The 20106-nt window shown below is 47.5% G+C and overlaps 1 protein-coding gene across 7 annotated transcripts in view; it reads left to right on the top strand.

The window, feature by feature from the left end:
• The first annotated feature begins 4913 nt into the window (after positions 1–4913).
• Positions 4914–20106, top strand: part of LOC115073605 (golgin subfamily A member 6-like protein 6) — a 41112-nt gene continuing 25919 nt past the window's right edge. For 5 of the 7 annotated variants that reach the window (XM_029572123.1, XM_029572129.1, XM_029572128.1 and 2 more), the window contains exons 1-2: positions 4914–5052; positions 17425–17711. In XM_029572123.1, the coding sequence (XP_029427983.1) occupies positions 17435–17711 (277 nt within the window). In that variant the 5' untranslated portion in view covers positions 4914–5052; positions 17425–17434. Of the gene's footprint in view, positions 5053–9506; positions 9537–16947; positions 17318–17424; positions 17712–20106 lie in introns of those variants that run through there. The other 2 variants (XM_029572121.1, XM_029572122.1) reach the window with 2 other exon arrangements.

Raw genomic sequence — 20106 nt, 5'->3', positions numbered from 1 at the left:
GTGGCAAATTGTGCTCGCTCCGTGCGGGCTAGAAATGCATGCGTTGTTATTATACCAGCCATGGGCTTTCGGCCGCATTAAGCGGCAGGGAAACTACCTGCGCCCATCACACTTTCAAATCTACGCGCGTTCTTTTCTATGAAAGAAAAAGCAGCTGCCAATGCCTACGGGTGCTCTGCACTCGCCACAGGCTTCAAAGCAAAAGCACGAGCAAGTATTTTCGCTTTGTAAATTTGGTGCAAAATCTGTGGGCAAAAAAAAAAAAGTACATACGGGACTTTGACCCAAAGCGCACAGTTTGAAAATTCCCCACAGGAGGGGCAGTTTTAAAAGCCATTTTGGCAGGTAATGTGGCACTCCACCCACGGAAATGGGGTTTTATAAAATTGCCTGCCCAATATGCAGATAAAAATGTGAGCACAGGACCCGTGCGCCTTTGCCCACATACCCGAAAGGTGTTCCCGGGGGCAAGGCTGGGAGGGATCAGCTCTTGGTAGACCCTACTTTGGCTCTGGAGTGGAGGAGGGGTGTGACAGTGGGACTTGGACCTTGACATCCCTTGACCTTGGCTCAGGGAGTGAGTGGGAGAAGGTCACGAGGCAGTCCTAAGAGGAGGGTGAGGGACTTGCACATCTGGACCGAGGGAAAGAGAATCCCATGTTACCTGGCCCGTTTTTCTTAGCTAATCTATACAGGGCTGATTTCGAATCTCGATGGATTGAACAAGAACATCCTTTTCGGTCCCCACTTCTAATCTGGAAACGTTACATCGACGACATATCTATGATCTGGGGTGACACACGGTCTCGTTTTGACGATTTTTTTTAACCATCTAAGATTCACAGCAGATATCCAAGACCCACAGATATTCTAATTATGAAGACAGCAATGGGATTTCACACCACTTTTGTTTCGTAAGGCGGTTTGCGGTAATACTTTACTACGTTTCTCTAGCGCACATCCACGATTCTTAAAAGAGAATTTACCTACGAGCCAGTTTTTTCGTTTGCGACGACTATGTACTACTAAAGAAGAATTTCAGTGTCAAGCTTGATCTTTAGGAGACAGAATTTTATCCTGTGGTTACCCAGTTGGTTGTGTTCGTAGGGCTTATTTAAGAACGAAACATACCCAACGGGACTGGTTATTATTTCCTCCTCCGCAACAAGAAAACACTGACCATTTGACATGTGTAATTCCTTTCTCTCCCGCGGCACGTCTGGTCAAAACAGCAATATTAAAGACATTAAGACATTTCAAGATCCCCCACTCGTTTCTTATACTAAAGGATCCGGCTTGAGAGATTTGTTAGTTCATTCTGACTCGAGCCAGGAAGTGGATAGACATGCACAAAATGGTATGGGATCTCATAAACCATGTGGGTCTTGCACAGTAAGTCATGTTTCTAGGGATATCACTTCTCTGTATGTTCCATCGGCTAAGAGAACAATTACTTTGTATCACCAAACTACATGTTTGACAGCAGGAGTCATTTATACCATCATATGTCCATGTGGTAAATTTTACATCGGGAAGACCAGACACAGCTTAAAAACTCGGATGATTGAACGTAGATCAAACCTTGCAAAATGTGCATTAACACACCATTGGTTTCACACTGCACTGAAATGTCATACGATTTTATTCAGCTTATGTGCATTACAAAGAATCCTTCCCCAATGGCGTGGCGGTGATTTTGATCGCAGGCTATTAAGATCAGAACAGAGATGGATTTATTTTCAATAAAGCATTTTCAATATAAAAAAAAAAGAACAGAGATGGATTTACAGATTGAATACAATGGAACCTTCGGGTCTCAATTCTGATTTGGATTTCGGTGTATTCTTATAATTTTTCTCTAAGAATTTTGTATTAAAGTCAATCTCTGCTCGACACAATTAACAATGTTCTTTATTTTGCAAATGTGGGAGACAAATGTATTCAAAGATGTTTTGAAACAATGTTGTGTGTGGTCGCTGTGGAGTTGAGTTTGCGTGGAAGTCAATTGTGCCACTGTTGTATTGTGTCTCTAATTGACTTTAAAGAGATCTTGATTGCTTCAAAATCAATGACAGCATTTGGAACAGACATTTAGATTGGTTACGCTCGCTCACGTATTTTTTTAATTGTTCAGCTCAGTGATCTACATAAGCATTAAACAAGATGGCTTGTTTAATGCTTCAGATAGCATGAAGAGACGGTCATGTCCAGAAGTCACGATAACTGCTTAATAACACATGGTAAGTATTTTGAGCTCTTATAAGAATTTTCTCAATGACTATTTTTTATTTTGAATTTTTCAAGGAAACTGTTACTGTTTAAGAAATCGTGAATTGTTTAAAAAAAGAAAAGGAGAAGAGAACATTGTATATGATTGAAGATGGCAATGTGATCATGGTGCTCCTGATGAAGCTTTAGTGCGAAACATTGGCCTGTGTTGAGCCAAGAGCATTAGCGATACAACTCTGTTATTGAATATTGAATTTTAAAAACAAAGAGAAAATGAACTAAATAAGATTTGTCTCACAGCCCATATGATGTAGAGGTCCGGGTGGTCCGCGTTGTAAGGCTACGCTGTCAGGCTTGCTGATGCGTATCATGACATTGAATGTTAAGAAGCTCACATTATTCACTTAATACTTTCATTTGTGTCCCTTTATTTGAATTTCCTTGATTACGATTTTGTGTTACTTGGGTGGAAATTCTTGGCTCTTGCATTAATTTCTCCTTTTTTCTTAAGGCCAGTTTGTATGTGGGGGGTGGTTCTTTTTTTTCATAAGAACATAAGAAATTGCCATGGTGGGTCATCATTCAGCATATTATGAATGCCCTACATAGTGAAGGCACATTCCTAGACGTTACACAGCTGGAAAACTGGAATTTGTTTGATGCAGTTTTTTCCAATGCATAATGATCATTACTGCACTAGACGTGCGGCAACCATAACAGTTTGCATTGGAACTCAAATATTTTGTGGTAAAAAAAAAAATCTTAAATTATTGGATCATGGATTATTGTAATTCTTTATCTGTAAGTTTACCAAAAAAAAGCAGGTTAACATTTGATTCAGAATACTGCAGCTAGAGTTCTGCTAAATCTGAAATTACATTGCTATATTACACGCATGCTAGAAGGTCTGCATTGGTTACTGTTGGCTTTCAGGGCCACATTTAAGATTATCTGTCTGGTATTTAAAAAACCTTGAAGATGAACAGCCCATAATATTGGAGTCAGTGTCTGAATGGTAAGTCCCTAAGAGGGAATGCAATTCCTCACAGGAGGCTTTGTTGAAAATTCCTGCTCAGCCTCAAACTAAACAAGTCAATACTGAAAAAAAAAGTATTTTCTGCAACCAAGCCATCTCTGTGGAGATCTATACCTAAAGAAATGTGTTAAACGGATGATTTAGAAAACATTGTAAAGCCTGTTCTTTTTTTTAACCTTGTTTTTACCTAGTTTATCTGTCTCATATGTATTTATTTTAATTTGCTGATTTTATAAAACTTATTTTAGGTTGATCTAGAAACAACTGTTGAATTTTGTTGCAGTTTTCTATTTTTCAGTTATATAGTGGTATGGGTCGTAATCGCGGTAATATCTATTGTCAACAGCTAACATTTAATGCTAAAAATGCAGGGGCCTTTGCATTACCAAATCCAAGAGAGCAGTACAGTATCAGAGAATGTTTCTTACCTTGGAGGTTGCACTAGGCATTTACAGGGAAGCTTGAGCACTAGTTCTTGGATCACAGCCACCATCCTCTCTAAAGAAATATTTCCTTAGATTATTCCTGAGTCTATCCCCTTTTGCCCTCATCTCCTGACCTCTCATTACAGAGCCTCCTATCCTAGGAAAGAGGCCTGCCTTCTATGCATGGAAACCTTAGAAGCATTAAAATGTCCCTATCATATCTCCCTTATCCCCTCTTTCCTCCAGGGTATTAGATCTTATTATGATGACCATTATTGACTATTTTAGCAGCTGCCCTCTGTTTACATTCGGTTTATATCCCTTTGAAGAGGCAGTTTCTGGAATTGTACACAGTATTGCAAATTAAACCTCACCAGGGACCTATGGGGCAGTATCACCTTCTTCTCCTGCTGGCTATTGCTCTCCCTATGCAGCCAATGATCCTTTATGTACCACCAAAAGATCTTTAGATATAACTGCTCCCAGATCCCGCTCTTGTTTTGTGCACAGAAGAATGTAACCTTTTATCCTGAATATTTGGTGACGTGGAAAGTAAGAAAATGAGATTGTTCATCTTACCTCATGGTATCACCTTATTTCTCCTTGTTATAGATATTTTATTTCTGTGGACAGGCCCTGCTCTCTTCCATGCCTTGATATGCTGATTTGCCACGAGTTTTTATTCATTTATTTTCCATTTTCTTATTTCCCACGCAAAGGTTTATAAATCATGCAGTTTTGTTTGTTTTTTTTTAATAATAAAATGTTTGAAAAATTAATTGCTAAATTTTTCCCTAGAGGAAATGCCCCCTGCACCTGTTCAAAATTGCGTCATCCGTGGGAAAATCTGGTAACCTTGACCGAGCGGCAAACCGCAGGTCATTATTCCTAGCCTAGCACCCACCGTGCATAACTGTGAGCTTGCGGGTGAGCCTGGGAAGCCCCCTGAAATCCACAGAGACCTGGGTAAAACCTGAGATAAGCGAGCCGGGCGCTGACGTAGCTTCGGCCGCGTGCTGCTGCTGCTGCAGAATCTCCCCGGGATGCGGACCGCTTTCGAGTCCTCGTGCTGCGCCTTGCAACGCGCGCCAGCGGCAGGGGAGCCTCTGCACCTGGCGCCCTGCCCGCTTCGCTTCTACCACGTCAAATCCGGGAAACCGCGTGCCGGGCTCTCGAGCCCCAGAGCGAGGTCTGTTTCTAGAAAAGCGGCGAGGAGGGGCCGGCTGCTGCTGCTGCTGCTGCTGCCGAGTTTCCTGTGGGAGGAAGCGTGAACTTTTGCTACGAGCTTTGCCCTGCTCTCTTGCAGTTCTGACCTCTGCTGTCCCTCTGCCCCGGGCTCTTGCTGTGGGTAGTGCTCTAGGGGTAAGTCATCGATTTGCATTTTCTGCTGAATTTTTGGGGAGATTCATTGCAGGTAATGACTTTTTTTTAAGGGGGGGAGGCGGTTGTGTGCTGCTTCCTATGCATATGTGTGCATGTGTATTTGTATATACATATGCACACATATATATTAATTTTATAACTGATCCGACACGGGCAGCTATATTACATTTTTCTGTGGGTGCTTGAGCACTCCAATACTGAGCTAACTCCTTCACTGTGTGCAGGGAGGGGTCATTCTTCTTGAGTTTAGCACCCCGAGTCATTTAAAAAAGATGGCTCCTATGCACCATCATTCTACAAACAAACGTTTTGATGACATGTTATTTATTTTCCTGCGTTTGGGTCTTTGGCAGAACTTAGGGTTGGTTCTCTGTTTAAAGTTAGCCGTAAATATTTTACTTTTGAGTCTCTCCATACCTGATGTTTCTACGCCCCTTCAAACTTCAACCCTACAAATTATCTGTGCGAGGAGGAGATCTCTGGTCGCTAGTGGGACACCCCCCGTGTTTAACGACAGCACAGGGGCGCCTTCATAAAACATTTTATGGGAGTAAATTGACAGCCATTCCACAGGATGCCCGAGAGCGGTTTAATAAGGTTTGGCTCCTGGTGACTTTTTATTGCTTTCCATTTATGAAGGACTATGATGGCGAGACTTAGTTTTACCTTGTTCACAGCCCTGTAAGTTATAGGGCAATGTGGGGTGGGGGGTTGGAGAGGTGGTTTTCTCCTTTTCTTATGCATTTTTCGTGTTGTGAAGTTGCATTTGATCTTGGTTTATTTGCTGCAATTCTCAGATGCTGTAAACCGCTTTGGGTGAATTTTGTATTCAGAAAGGCGGGTAATATCTGCGTTTTAATGTTTCTCTGCCCTGTGGAGTAACTGATGAGTGGCAAGGGTCTGCCCACGGGAGAGCTGGTGCACCCTTGTATTTCCAACTTAAATGCTTCCGATGCTATGTAGGGAGGGAGGGGGGGTCGACTGTCTGAGACAGGAAAGTGCAAGCAATTTGAGAGAATTTAGGACCCAGCGTAAGCCAAGGCTAGCAGGAGGCCTCTCCAGGGGCTGAGATAAACCTCCTGTAAGTAGGAGCCCGCTAAGCACTCCTGGCACCGAACCAGTGGTAAGCTGACCTCCCTCTGGTTGTACTTCCTGCAGGACTTAAGAGATGGAAATAAAATATTAGCCTTTATCTTTCATAAACATTCTCCTTGGAAGATTGACATAAGAACTTAAGATATGCCATACTGGGTCAGACCAAGGGTCCATCAAGCCCAGTATCCCGTTTCCAGCAGTGGCCATTCCAAGTCACATGTACCTGGCAAGTACCCAAACATTAAAAAGATCCCAAGTTACTAATGCCAGCAACAAGCAGTAGCTATTCCCTATTGATTAATAACAGTTTATGAACTTCTCCTCCAGGAGCTTATCCAAACCTTTTTTAAACCCAGCTACACTAACTGCACTAACCACATCCTCTGGCAACAAATTCCAGAGTTTAATTGTGCATTGAGTGAAAAACAACTTTCTCCAATTTGTTTTAAATGTGCTACATGCTAACTTCATGGAGTGCCACCTAATCCTTGATAACTATTAAGGTGGAGTTGCAGAAATCCACTTCTTATTCACTGGAATAAGCAGTTTGAAATCTAACTTTGGAATCTAACCCCCTTGGGATCCTGCCAGGGACTTGTGATCTGGATTGGCCACTGTTGGAAGCAGGATGCTGGGCTTAATAGACCCTGGGTCTGACCCAGTATGGAAAGTCTTATGTTCTTATGACTTTCACTTCAGGCACCTGGGGTGTTTCTCCCCCTGCTGAGAAGCAAGTCCTGGGGGGGGGGGGGGGGGGAGTAGAGATAGAGAATTCAATTCAGCACAGGGTATGAGAATGAGTGGGGGGGGGGGGGGGTTGAGCAGTGAGGAAGGAAGAGGGACGATGCTACAGCCAGGGAGCAAGAGAGAGAAGGTGAGGGCTGTTGGGAAGGGATGGAGATCAGAAGAGGAGAGAGTAAAGGCAGCAGGGGGGCTGGGGAGGGGGGCAGGAGAAAGGCCTTGAGGAGCAGAAGGGGGAGAAGAGACAATGAGGGAGGAGGTGGAGGTGCAGTAAAAGATTAGGAGGGGAGGGAGCAGTGAGGAATACTAGAGAGAGGTGGGGGTGGGGGCAGGGTGGCTGTCCAGTGTCCTGCAGAGGAGAGCAGGACACGCAGTGCGCTCACAACTACCACCGAAGATCTTGTCCAGCGTGTGCAGGACACAGAAGTATTTGGAGGGACAACAGGGTGGGGGGAAGGAGGCACAGTAAGCCACAGCATGGCCCCAGACCTTTAAAGCAACGACAAGAAGACGTTGAAAGGGTCTTCTGTATAATAAAGAAACAATCTATCCAGTTTCAATTATTTTATAGCATCATTCTTCTGTATGGCATTGAAGGCTGGAGCCTATACAGGATGGGATTAGAACCTCAATGTAAATACAATAAATAGAGGATGGGATTAGAACCTCAATGTAAATACAATAAATAGAGGATGGGATAGAACCTCAATGTAAATACAATATATATACCTTCTACCTTCAGTTTGGATGTAAGCCAGTGTGATGTAACCACTAATACCGGTATAGAAAAGAATTAAATAAATAAATCCTGCACCTTTACTTCTGTAACACATGTTTTATATTCATGGAAATTCCCCAACAGGAGCAGAGCTGAGACATTTCAACTTACCACACACACACAAAAGTGTGCATGCTGGTGACACCTCAGTAACAGCATCAAAAGCTCTTTACACTGCCAGACACTTTAAGTAACACTAAGGCCTGCAAAAAAAGACACTCGGAGCCTATGCAGCAAACTTGCCATACCAAAACAGCACTAACTCCCAGGATTCAAACAGCAACAACTAAACCTATGAAAAGGCAGCACTGAAAATGTGACACTGGGCCAAAGAACACCAATACACCTCTTATTGGAAAAACAGAACAAGCCAGACTGTCACAGATCCCTACACATGCTGGCAAAATCCCTCACCTTGGTCACACACGCAAAACCCAAATTGACCCTTACCTATTACAGAATAAGGACCCATAAATAAAAAAACATGCAGAAAAAAATGAAATGGACACCCAGAGAAATCTGTGAGCAGTGCAACACAGGTGAAAGTGAAAGAGAAATGCATTTCCACCTACACCGAGCAGGTACTAAGATGTAAGAAATGCACATCCAGTCACTGAAAATTAAAATACTTTTCTTTTTCTAATGGACTCGGACCACTCTCTCTTTTCCACTTTGTGGTTGATCTTCTCACGTTCTTTTCCAGGATCTCTTCTGCCTGTTCTTTCCTCCTCTACCTCTCTCTCTGATACTGATCTTGTTCCTGCCTTTCTCTCTTCTCTGCCTCTCTCTCCACTCATAACTAGACTTCATCCCTCCTCCTCCTCCTCCCTCTAGTCTGCAATCGTTTCGCCTCTCACCTTTTATCCCTTCCAGTTCTGTTAATCCCCACTCTCTCACTCCTTCCCCGACCTTCATCTGCTTTCCTCTGCCGCTCCCCTCCTCACTAGTCTCAGCTCTTTCCCATCACTCGCTGATCCCTGGCCTCCAGCCCTTCTGCCTCTTACCCCCTACCAAGCTTCCTAGCCCCGCTGTCATCTCCTTCCCAGCTTCTCCACTTCCATCCGCCCTCCCCATCTTTCCACACTGTCTGGTACCTGAAGCCCATCTAACACAGTCCTCCTCGTACTTCACACCCGATTCCCTCGTCCCCCACCTCTCGGCTCCCACTCTGCTGCTCAATTCCTGAGTCCCCATTCTCCTACCAGATCCCCTCAGCCCCGCTTACAGCCTGCGTCCTCTCTCCCTTCTGTCCCAGCAGCCGGGCACTTCTAGCACATTTGTTCCTCCGCTGCCGCAGGTGCCTCTTCCTCTCGTGCAATCCCAAAAACCATCCGGGGTTTGAAGGTACGGCTGGGGGGGGGGGGGGGCACCTCGCAGCTGAGTGCAGGTTTAACTATCCCAGAAGAAGAGGCACTGGCGGGGGCAGAAGGAGCAGGTTGGAGGTGCCTCTTTCCTATGCTCTGCTGGACCACGCAGGAGGGTGGTTTTATTTGTGGGGGAGGTACTTGCCACCCCTTGCTTCCCCCCCCCCCCTCTCCTCGTGTAGCAGCACCAGGTGCAATGTCCACATCCAGCAGCGAGTCACAGATTTCTGTCGTGATGTCCCTTGAAGAATCGAGGCAGCATGGAACAGCCAGAGAGGCAAAATTAGCATCGGAATTTTTTTTTTTTAATTCTTTATTTATCATTTTCATATTTTACAAAGAAAACAATTTTATATAGGTAGAATTATCACAATTGAATATAACAGAAACCTCTATTGTGACCACAAAATTAATCCAAAAAGAATAGTTATTAATTTTTTTTTTTTTTTTAAAAGGCACGGGACAAGATCCGCAGCAGTTCGAAGGTGAGGCTGTTTGAGCCGTGCGCACCATTTCTGTTATCCTCGTGCAAGGAAATGTGCACTTCAGTGCACCACTCAGTACAACTTCAGTACAACACACATTTGTACTTCAGTACACCGCTTAGTACAACTTCAGTACAACACACATTTGCACTTCAGTGCACCACTGCGCCCTCTCCCTCGCGCTTCCATTAAAGAACTCTCACAACAAGTTGTTGCAGAAGGGACGAGCTCCTTTTCCTGCAAGCCACGCTTGCCCTGACTTCTGAACTCGGCTGCTTCAATTTCTAGCAATTTATAACCAGGTCCAAACAGAATTCTGATAATACAGCGTTCACACAAGTAGGCAAGAGCTTGGGTTTTTTTCTTTTTTTTCCCAGTCTGCCTCCGCTTCCAAATAAGGCCGAGAAGCATCTGACTTCAGGCCGCCTTCAGCCTTACCAGCAAGCTCTGCGGAGTCCAAACGCAACTCTGCTGCCCCTGCTACTTAGTGTTTGTCATTCGTACAGCGCTACCAGATGTGTGCAGCATTGTACGGAGATGCAATGACAGTCCCTGCTTTGTAGAGCTTACAGTCCGATCGAGGCACAGAGAGGCCCGATGATGGGGAAGAACTAGAACCCGGTGGGTTATAGGTAGGATGAACTGAGTAAGACAAAACAGGAAGTGGGGTGGGTGTGCGGACTCTGAATCTTTTAGATAAGTATGCAAACATAGCACTCAAGCTTTCTCTACCTACTCCCCTCCCTTCCCCCAGCCCAAGAAAAAGTGAGCGAAAATGTTTTGTTTTTTTATAAAGCTCACGAAGTGCCTCGCAACCCAAAAACTCTGAGGAAGTAGCACACAGCAGCTCCTAGAAGTTAAAGGCAGCGCGTACCGAGTGGCTCAGCGCCCGTTCTGAGCACCAACGCCTCTGCACACCACTACAACTCCAGTTAAGCGCTCACCCTTTACCGGTGCTCCTCTAACCCGTAGAGGCAAAAAATAAATCTGGCCTTCGGCTGCACCCTGCGCTTCTGAGTCCCTGAATCCTACCAAAGAGATGAGAACCGCACTTGGTGGGGGCGAGGAGATTATCAGAGCGATATTCACAGGTAAAAAGCATCGTTGCCGCTCCCCCAGCCTGGCTAAGTGTCCACGGGGTGTCCCATGGTGCTCGTGCAGGGTTAGCTGTACCGAGGGAAAAGTACGTAGACACGGGGCCAGCTCTAGGGCGAATGGTGCTCTCCCTACATTGTCCCCCTTCTCCTTCACTCCATCCATTCTCACCTCTCTTTCCACACATTCTCTCCTTTCCCCTCTCCCACCAGATATGTCTCTTCTCCTCCTCCCCTTTCCCTTCACTTTCTCTCCCTCCAGGCCCTTCCCTTTCTCTGCATTCCCTCTCTCCTCCATATATTCTTTTTCCCCTCCCTCCTCCTTCTCTCCAGGAATTCTCCCCCTTCCAGGCATAGTCACCTGAAAGAAACACAGACCCTCCACTGTAAGGCACTTTGGAAACAACACAAAACCAAATAAACAAACATTCCAAATCTGTATAGCAAACTTGCCAAACCAAAGTAGCACTAACTCCCAGGATCAAAAGGGCAGCACTGCAAATTTGACCCTGGGTCCTAGAACACCAATACACTTCCTGCTGGGGAAAACAGAATAAACTAGACTGCTGTAGATCCCTACACAGAAACTAAACACTAGTAAAATTACCTTACCCCTGTGTCACACCTGCAGAAAACAGATAGATCTTCATCTAATTGAGAACAAAGGACCACAAAATAGAAAAATGCAGACAAAAATAGAACTGGAAGTCTCAAGAAGCCAGACGACATGCGAAATACAAAAACATTTCCTAAAGCTGACATATTCAAATCACTACACTTGAGGAGGTCGATTATTCAAAAGACATTTAGATGGATAACTGAAAAGTTATCCGTCTAAATGGCTTAACTGTGACATTTAATTCATTTAGCCAGATAAGTCGGGGATGTTCCTGGGGTGGGAGATAGGCATTATGGGGAGGAGCGGAGTTAGCCAGATAGGTTGACCGGCTAACTCCGAATAAGCGTTAACTGTGGCCACGCCATAGGCCTGGTCTAAAGATTCAGTGGCGCCGCCGAACATCCTGTTTTTAAGTTTGCTGCATAAGTGTATCCGGCTAACTTAATTAGCCGCTCCACAGCTGAATACCTGCCCCAAAATGTTTCTTCCCTTGTTGTCTGGGCATTTTTTTTTTAATCAGTTTGGCGTTAGTCATATTTTTTTTTTCTGCTTTCGGTGCTTTCCTCTTCTCTTTTTCCTTTTCTAGAATCTCCTTTTACATTTTCAATATCTTTTTTCTCTTTCCTCCTGTCTGCTTTACTTCCATACCTACAAGACTGACATTGATCTTTTCCTTTTATCTCATTTCTCTGCCTTTCTATTTAAAGCCAGATTTCATCCTCCTCTTCTCCCTCTCCAGTTCTTACTGCCCCAGCTTTTCACCTTCCTATCTCTTTCTCTTCCATTGTCCCCTCTCAGCCCTCCATCTGCCCCTCACCAATCTCCGGATATCAGGCTCCATTGTACTTCTCACCCAAATGCTGCCTCCTTTCTGGTTCTCTCATCTCCCAGCACACTCTCTCTCTCTTTCTCTCTCTCTCTCTCTCTTTCTCTCCTTTCCTCTTTCTGTCTCTTTCTCTCCTCTCTCCTCTCTCTCTCTCTCTGTCTTTCACATCATTGCTTTGTCCTCCCCCCTCACATATGTTTCTTGCCCTAATTGACCTTTCCAGCCCTCACAATCTTCTTATTTTTATCATTTGCCCCCCTACTAGGGATGTGCATTCGTTACATCTGTTTTGGCGGGTACACGCATACCTCGCTGACTGTCTAGTACAATCGGGGAAAAAAAAGGATATTATGCGCACAAGTCATTATTAAAACTACACTTTATATTTGTTTTTTCGTGTGTACCTGCCAAAATAGATGTAACAAATGCACATCCCTACTACCTCCCCAGCTTCTGTCTCCCAATCTCACCCCCATTCCTAGCCTCTCTCGCACCACCTCCACATTTCTCCCATTCTCCACTATCCTTTTTCCTCCTGACTTTCATCTACTTTTTAGCTCATTTCCACCCTCATCTGCTGTTGTCCTCCTCTCATCCGTTCACCAGGTCAAGCTCCTTCTCTATCAATCACCGCCTCTGCTGGCTCCAGTCCCTTTCCTCGGCCATCTTAGGTCCTGTCACCCTCTTCATTCTCTCGGTTCTAATATGCTCTCCAGCTGCCCCCATCCCCATGTCCTGCCTCCCTTTTGCCCCACCTCTGATCCCCTGTATACTTGGTCTTCCTTCCACCTACTGTAAATGTTGTCCCTCTCACCCTCTCTCTTCCATCAGTCCTTCCTTCCCCTCCCCGCCCATCCTGTGTCCTATCCCTCCCCCAAGTCTTGTCTTCCTCTTCCCGTCCCTCACCCCCATCACCCTATATAGGTCTCCACCTCCTTGTCCTCTCCTCATCATCTCACCACCCCAGATACAGCGAACCATCTACTCCCCCCCCCCGGCTGTATTCCCAGCTCTTCTATGGGTGCCCCACATATGGCAGGAGTGGTGTCTAATAAACACATCAACGTCTTCTGCCAAATGGGGGCAGTCTCACAGTTTGAACCGTAAGATTATACAGAGAGGCTGGCCCAGCATGGCAGAGGAAGTGATGAGTTATATCGACCGCGGCTCCTCCTGTCAGTCACAGGTATGGGGGGCACCAGGGGTGGATTCCCGCTGACGACCGGCCCGGGGATTTGCCGCCCAGGAGATACCACGTGGTCTGCCGAGCGCGGCTCCGTCACGGCTGCGCTCAGCAGACCCACGTGACTAGCGCGACTGGCCCACCGGGGGGTGCCCGATCCCCCGATAGGGCAATCCGCCCCTGGGGGGGGCACAGAGGAATACCCAGCCCAGGCCTAGTTTCCTCGCGTCTTGTCTTATACTGGGCACCTATGATTACTGCTGCTTCACAGCCCACCAGCTTACGATCCCAATGGGCAATGCTGGCAGCACCCAGGGCAACCCCGAATGACTGCCCAGCTCATGCTCCTCCCCCTCCCGAAGGCTGGCCCTGCACAGACCACGCTTACATTTTCAGGCAGAATCTACCTGTAGAAAAAGCGGATCGTGCACGCCTTGAAGCAGCAACTTTCAAAGTGAAAGAATGCACACACTTTCACTTCATTGATCGGTGCAAAGTCCACGGCAAAAAGTACACACAGCCCTTGTGCCAGTGCAAACTCTCTGGAAACCCCCCCCCCCCTGGGGTGGTGGAAGGAAGCAAACTGCTTCCCCTGCCCCTATCTGCACCAGGCCTCTTTCTGATGCATCTGCGCTCTTTCCCCCGCGCTCCCCCTCCCTCAGGTCAGCTGCTGACCTTTCTTCTCACGGACGACGGTGCAATAGTTTGTGACCAACATGCAGCCTGTTGTCAGGCAGCCCCTGCAATAGCAACACCTGACCCACAGGCCAAATGCTGGCCTTCCTGGCTCAGACTGACCAGGGGCATCACCCTCAATCTCAGCCAACTAAAAACAGCTGTTCTGTCATACTGCTTCAAGGGGGGGGACGGACAGAGGGGAGGGGCTGGGGAAGGGAGCCTACTGCAGTCTCCTTACCTCCACACCTGTCCTCTTGTTTCCTCAGGCAGCGTGAGGGGAGGGGCTGGAGCAGACCGGCCCGGGGATTCGCAGCCCAGGCTGGCCCAGGAGAGACCTCGTGACTAGAGAGACCGGCCCACCGGGGGATGCCCGATCCCCCCCGATAGGCCAATCTGCCCCTGTCCTTGACTCTTCAAGTGTGGTTGGTGCTGGTTTTCAGAATTGTCCCCACAAGGCCAGCAGGGTCTCAGTAACCCTAGTGTCCTGTGTTTTTAACAGGTTCTTTCCTGATGAGGGAGTGGGGGGGGGGTGCTAATCATGATTGTTGAATTTAATTATCAAAATATCAGGGGTAGATGCCACAAATCTTGCATGTACCTAGCAGCTTTCTCTCGGTCCTATCCAGACATTTGCGGGGCAGTTCAGAACAGGGATTCTCAGCCTAGTCCTCGGGACACACCTAGGAGAGCCAGAATGAATATGCATGAAAGAGATTTCCTTGCACTGCCATCAAAATAGGCAAATTAACGTCATGCATATTCATTCTAGCTCTCCTGAAAACCTGAGTAACTAGGTGCGTTCCTGAGGACTGGTTGAGAACCCTTGGTTACAGTAACCCGTGCAGATGCAAAGTCCATACTTGGGTACCATTAGCCAAAAGTGTACCGAGCACACTGCTAACCCGTGATTGGACGCGCGTTTTCGACGTGCTAGCTTTACCCCTTATTCAGTAAGGGGTAATAACGCGTCAAACGTGCGTCCAACCCCCCACCCCCCCGAACCTAATAGCGCCTGCAACATGCAAATGCACGTTGATGGCCCTATTAGTTATTCCCACGCAATTCAGTAAGTAAAATGTGCAGCCAAGCCACACATTTTACTTTAAGAAATTAGCGCCTACCCAAAGGTAGGCGCTAATTTCTGCCGTTGCCGGTGCCGGGAAAACTGCTTTTCTGTGCATCCTTCGACTTAATATCATGGCGATATTAATATCATGGCGATATTAAGTCGGAGGTCCCAAAAGTAAAAATAAATAAATAAATAAATAAAAAATTTAAAATGGGCCCGTGGCTCGCGGGTCGAAAACCGGACGCTCAATTTTGCCGGCGTCCGGTTTCCGAACCCGTGGCTGTCAGCGGGCTCGAGAACAGATGCCGGCAAAATTGAGCGTCGGCTGTCAAACCCGCTGACAGCCGCCGCTCCTGTCCAAAAAAGAGGCGCTAGGGACGCGCTAGTGTCCCTAGCGCCTCTTTTTGCCACGGACCCTAATTTAAATAAATTACTTTACTGTATCGCGCGCACAGGAGAGTGGCCTGTGCGTGTGCCGGGAGAGCGGGCGCTCGCCTGCTCTCCCACGAATTTTACTGTATCAGCCCGATACTTTCAGGCCGATACAGTAAGGAGCGGTAGGAAGAGCTGCGTTAGTGCCGGGCGCACCCGCGTTTGCCGCACGCACAGTTCGGATCACCTACCGCTCGATACTGTATTGAAATAGCTTGCAAATGCAAGCCGCGTCCGTGAAGCGTTAGGCCCGCGCAATCCATTTTACTGTACAGAGCGCTATACAGCGCCTATACAGTAACCTGGGTGCGCTGGTACCTGTCATTTCAAATGACGTTTGAAATGACAAGTACCAGGGGGAATTGCGAGTCCTCTCTCCCCCCCCTCCCGAAGCAAGGCAGGGCGAAAATTAAAACAAAAGTGAATAAAGTGTAATAAAAGTAAACTTGCTGCATGTGAATTTTCTTTGAACAGTCCTCTCTCTCTCTCTCTCTCTCTCTCTCCCCTCCTCCCGAGGCGCGCACTGCGGCTCCCCTGCCTCCCGGGGGCAGCCGGCGGCGAAAGCGGCTTCCAGCAGCCCCCGCCGGCGGTGAATGAATGCACGCCTGTGTACGCCTGTGCGTGCAATTTTGGCGCTCAAGGCGTGACGTCACGACCTTTGACGTCACGGCAATTTGGGCGCTCAAGGCAGTGCATTAGCGAACGCCGACGTCACACACCGTGACGTCAAAGGTCATGACGTCACGCCTTGAGCGCCAAAATTGCACGCACAGGCGTACACAGGCGTGCATTCATTCACTGCCGGCGGGGGCTGCTGGAAGCCGCTTTCGTCACCGGCTCCCTCCGCCTGGCCGAGTGCACGCCCGCCGGCTCCCGCCTGGACGAAGGCACGCCCGCCAGCGGGCGTGCCTTCGTCCACCTTCGCCGGCGGGGGCTGCTGGAAGCCGCTTTCGCCGCCGGCTGCCCCCGGGAGGCAGGGGAGCTGCAGTGTGCGCCTCGGGAGGAGGGGAGAGGGGACTGTTCAAAGAAAATTCACATGCAGTAAGTTTACTTTTATTACACTTTATTTACTTGTTTTAATGACATGTCTAGCTGATTTTCGCCCTGTGCCTTGCTTCGGGAGGGCGGGGGTGGGATTTTGACCGGAGCCTGCCTATTGCTGTCACACCACACTAACGCCAGGGTAAGGGTCCCGGGGGGTGAGGGGGTCGTTTGCCCATGAATTTCGTCTCTCTGACCTGACGCTCCACACTAACGCAGGGGTAGGGGTAGGCGGTAAGTTAGCAGGTTAAACACGCAGCAAAACTACAGGTTAAAAAGGAGATCATCGGGGCGCACATTACTGTATGGGAGGGAATAGCTAATCGGAGCGTTTACATCTCATATACATGCTGCGGGCGGAAGGGGTTACCGGTTGATTTAAAGAAGCGGTAAGGATGGGTTAAAAGGGATAGTGAATCGTGGATGGAACTTACGCGGCCAAATTGTGAATTAGAAGCAGGGTAACCGCGGCCGCGCTTTACTGTATCGGCCTGTTTGTGAGGCTGGGAATCCAGGGGACAAATGATGTATGGAGAATTGATGGTTGAGGTCAATGTTCATACTTTTCAGCTCCCTCCCCTTTGCTCCTCCGCCTGGCCTAAACACGCCCCTGGGAATGCCTGCTTTAACAGCAGCTAAATATATAGCTTCATTGTGAAGCTGCTGCCTAGGGATTGACTCCTGTGATCAGCTGCCTAGGCCGCTTTCAGAATTGTCTTTTTGGATGACAGTTTTCAGTGTGACCTGTGTTGGGTAAATGGGTTATCTGTGCAGGTTGAAAATACAATCACCCTGCGCACTCTCTCAAACTCCTGAAAGAAAAGGCTGCTTTGTACCAGGTATCACATCTCCTCACGTCCCTGGGGGGTGGGGGAGGGGGAGCGGGTCGCGGGCATGACGTTCTCGTGGCCCAGCCTGTGCGCACTTTTGCTCTCTCTCGCCGCAGCTGAAGAGAGATGGACGGCCGCCTCCTGGGCGTGCTCACCACGGCCCTGGAGAACCTCAACGAGTCGGAGCTGAAGAAGTTTAAGATACAGCTCTGCAGAGTGGAACTGAAGGAAGAGTACGCCAACATGACGCCCGCCGCCCTGCAGCGCGCCGAACCCGTGGAGGTGGAGCAGCTGATGTTCAAGCACTACGGGGCGGACTATGCCCTGGACGTGGCCATTGATGTGCTGGAAAAAATCAATGTCCGAGGAGTGGCTCGTGATCTCAGAAGGGAGGCGGAGAAAGGTAAGGCAAATATAAACGGGTGGGTGGGACTGCACACATCTCAATCAGAGGTTAAGCTCTTAGCTTAGCCTGTGACTTGTGTTCTTCACTGTAGTGTTGTATATTACAATCCTGGCAGCACCACCTAAAACATATAAAATACTTCTCTTACACTGTACAAGATCACTCGCCTGGTAACATAACCACTGAGGGTGACCAACTCTGCTCCTCAAGAGCCACAAACAAGCCTGGTTTCCAGGATATCCGTAATGAATATGCACGAGATCTATTTAAGTACAGTGGAGGGAGTGCCTTCAGATCTGCCTCGCGCATTTTCCTTGTGGGTATCCTGAAAAGCAGGACCTGTTTGTGCCTCTTCAGGACCAGAGTTGGCGGCCATCCTTGCTCTACAGAGGGCCCACAGGGAGGTTTAAATGGACGTCTGACACAGGAACCCCACTGCACCAGGGCGTGTCTTACTGCAACCACGTGTATCTCACTGAACTTCCACAGAATCTCATACGCTGATGAAGGAGGCCTTCATCTCTTCGGGCTTAGATTTATTTTGCTTTAGCTAGGTAAGGAGTGGGAGCGAGGGATTAAACTGATCCCTCTTACAAAAAAGCCCCCTCCTTTCCCTGCACAGTTCAGGAGGCTTCAACTGCCCCACTCCTAGGGCTTCTGAGGTATGGGTTATAATACAGGGAAGCGCGCCCTGGTACCTCTTCCATCCCTTCTGCATCGGGCCACGGCCTTTCCCAGACTGCTCTGTGCTTTAAAAATCTGTTTGAGACAAACAGAAACAAATGTTGCTAGCGCTTATTACAGTGTGCAAAGCGCCTCTCTGTTTTGTGGAATCCCACCGCCCCTTTTGCTGACCAATTTCTGCAAAACTATTAGGCTTTCAAGCTGTGTCTGTGGATTCAGTTTACCGCGTAAAATCTCCTTTTCATGCGCTCGGCGGCTGCAGAGTGGCAATGAACTGCCAAGCGCAGGGTGTGTCCTGTCTGTAGCTGATGTCATCAGTTAGTTGTGACATCACCGGGCCTTGTAGCTCCTGTGCTCAAGTGCTGCCCTTCACTGGGAATGTGAAAGTGAATCTTCTGCCTGGCAGCGTTAGAGGGCTGGCCCAGCAGGGGGCTTGGGCTTCTTATCTTTACAGCCTGCTATTTCATTTTAAAGAACCGCCATCTGGGGCCTGACATTGGCTGACGAGGCAGCTTTACAGTCATACTGCAGCTTTCATTCCTGGGCAGGTGACAGTAACAAGCGTCTGCATTGTGTATGAATAACCTGTGTGCTCTTTGCATTATTGAAGTTAAAACAAATCTGCGTTTGAAAGAAAATAAGTCCTCAGATGGGGGAGAACGGTGTCTGGAGGCTCTTCTGTTGGGTGTGTGAGTGCTCCAGCTGCCATCTCCCTCTGCCGTTATGTATAACCTTTCATCTGCACGGGCACTTATGCGCAGAAGTGTCCTGACTGTTAAGTGACTTTTGTCTTGCCCATGTAATTTCTCACTTTACGCTCGCGTCTGCGCATACGCAGGTGAAGATTTTCACTGATGGACACGTTGTCAGGTGCATAAGTCCAGGGAATCGCCCAGTCACTCGGAGGTTTGGACATCTGGGGTGCATCTGCATGAGATAAACTTTACCTACACTGGGTCTCCAGACCCTGCGGATTTTTCTCCTGCACGTTCATTGTGGATATCGTGAAACCATGACTAGTTATGGGATCCCTAGGAAAGGTTTGAGACGCCCTGGCAAGAATGTGCCTACACCTAAAACTGACATCAAAATTCAGCGAGCAACGTGATGCTGTGTTCAGGAGATAAAGAGGGTGAAGCTGCGTAAACGCGCACAAATGATTTTGTGATCCGTGTGACATCTGTGGGCGTTTTCTGGATACAGCAGGAAACCAGACTGGTTTGCCCCTTCCCCTTTGCAGAAGATCTTAAAAGATAACGTTAAACTTTGTATGCTGTGCCCTCTCTAAACAGCGCACATTAGTGAGTGGCAATGCTCGTTTCCTATATAACATCCTGTATGTAAAAGTCAGCCTGAGGGCATCATCTTGGTTACGTGGTCCTGTTTATTTCTGAGATACTTTCAGGGGCTTCCCTCCCGGTCTGCCTGAACCCCCCTTGGCAGCTGCAAACCAGTTGCAAATGACTTCATGCTTGTGTCCTCTTATTGACCCATGCTGACCCTGAAGGAAGAGACGGTCTTCAAAACAAAGTGCTTGAACAGTTTGACAAACCTGGAAATATTCCAAAGTTTCACCTTTTTTTTTTTTTTTTTTTTTTTTTAAATTCACTTCAGCTTTTGGAATGAAAATGTATCCAGGCTTGGCTTTGGATTTTATTTTGCTGCCGTTTTCAAATTCTTTTGAATTTTTCCCCTGTAATCAGCTTGT

This window comes from Rhinatrema bivittatum, chromosome 12, assembly GCF_901001135.1.
Source record: "Rhinatrema bivittatum chromosome 12, aRhiBiv1.1, whole genome shotgun sequence".
Taxonomy (NCBI): Eukaryota; Metazoa; Chordata; class Amphibia; order Gymnophiona; family Rhinatrematidae; genus Rhinatrema; species Rhinatrema bivittatum.
Note: the sequence above shows the minus strand (reverse complement) of the source record. Positions and strands in the feature narration are given on the sequence as shown.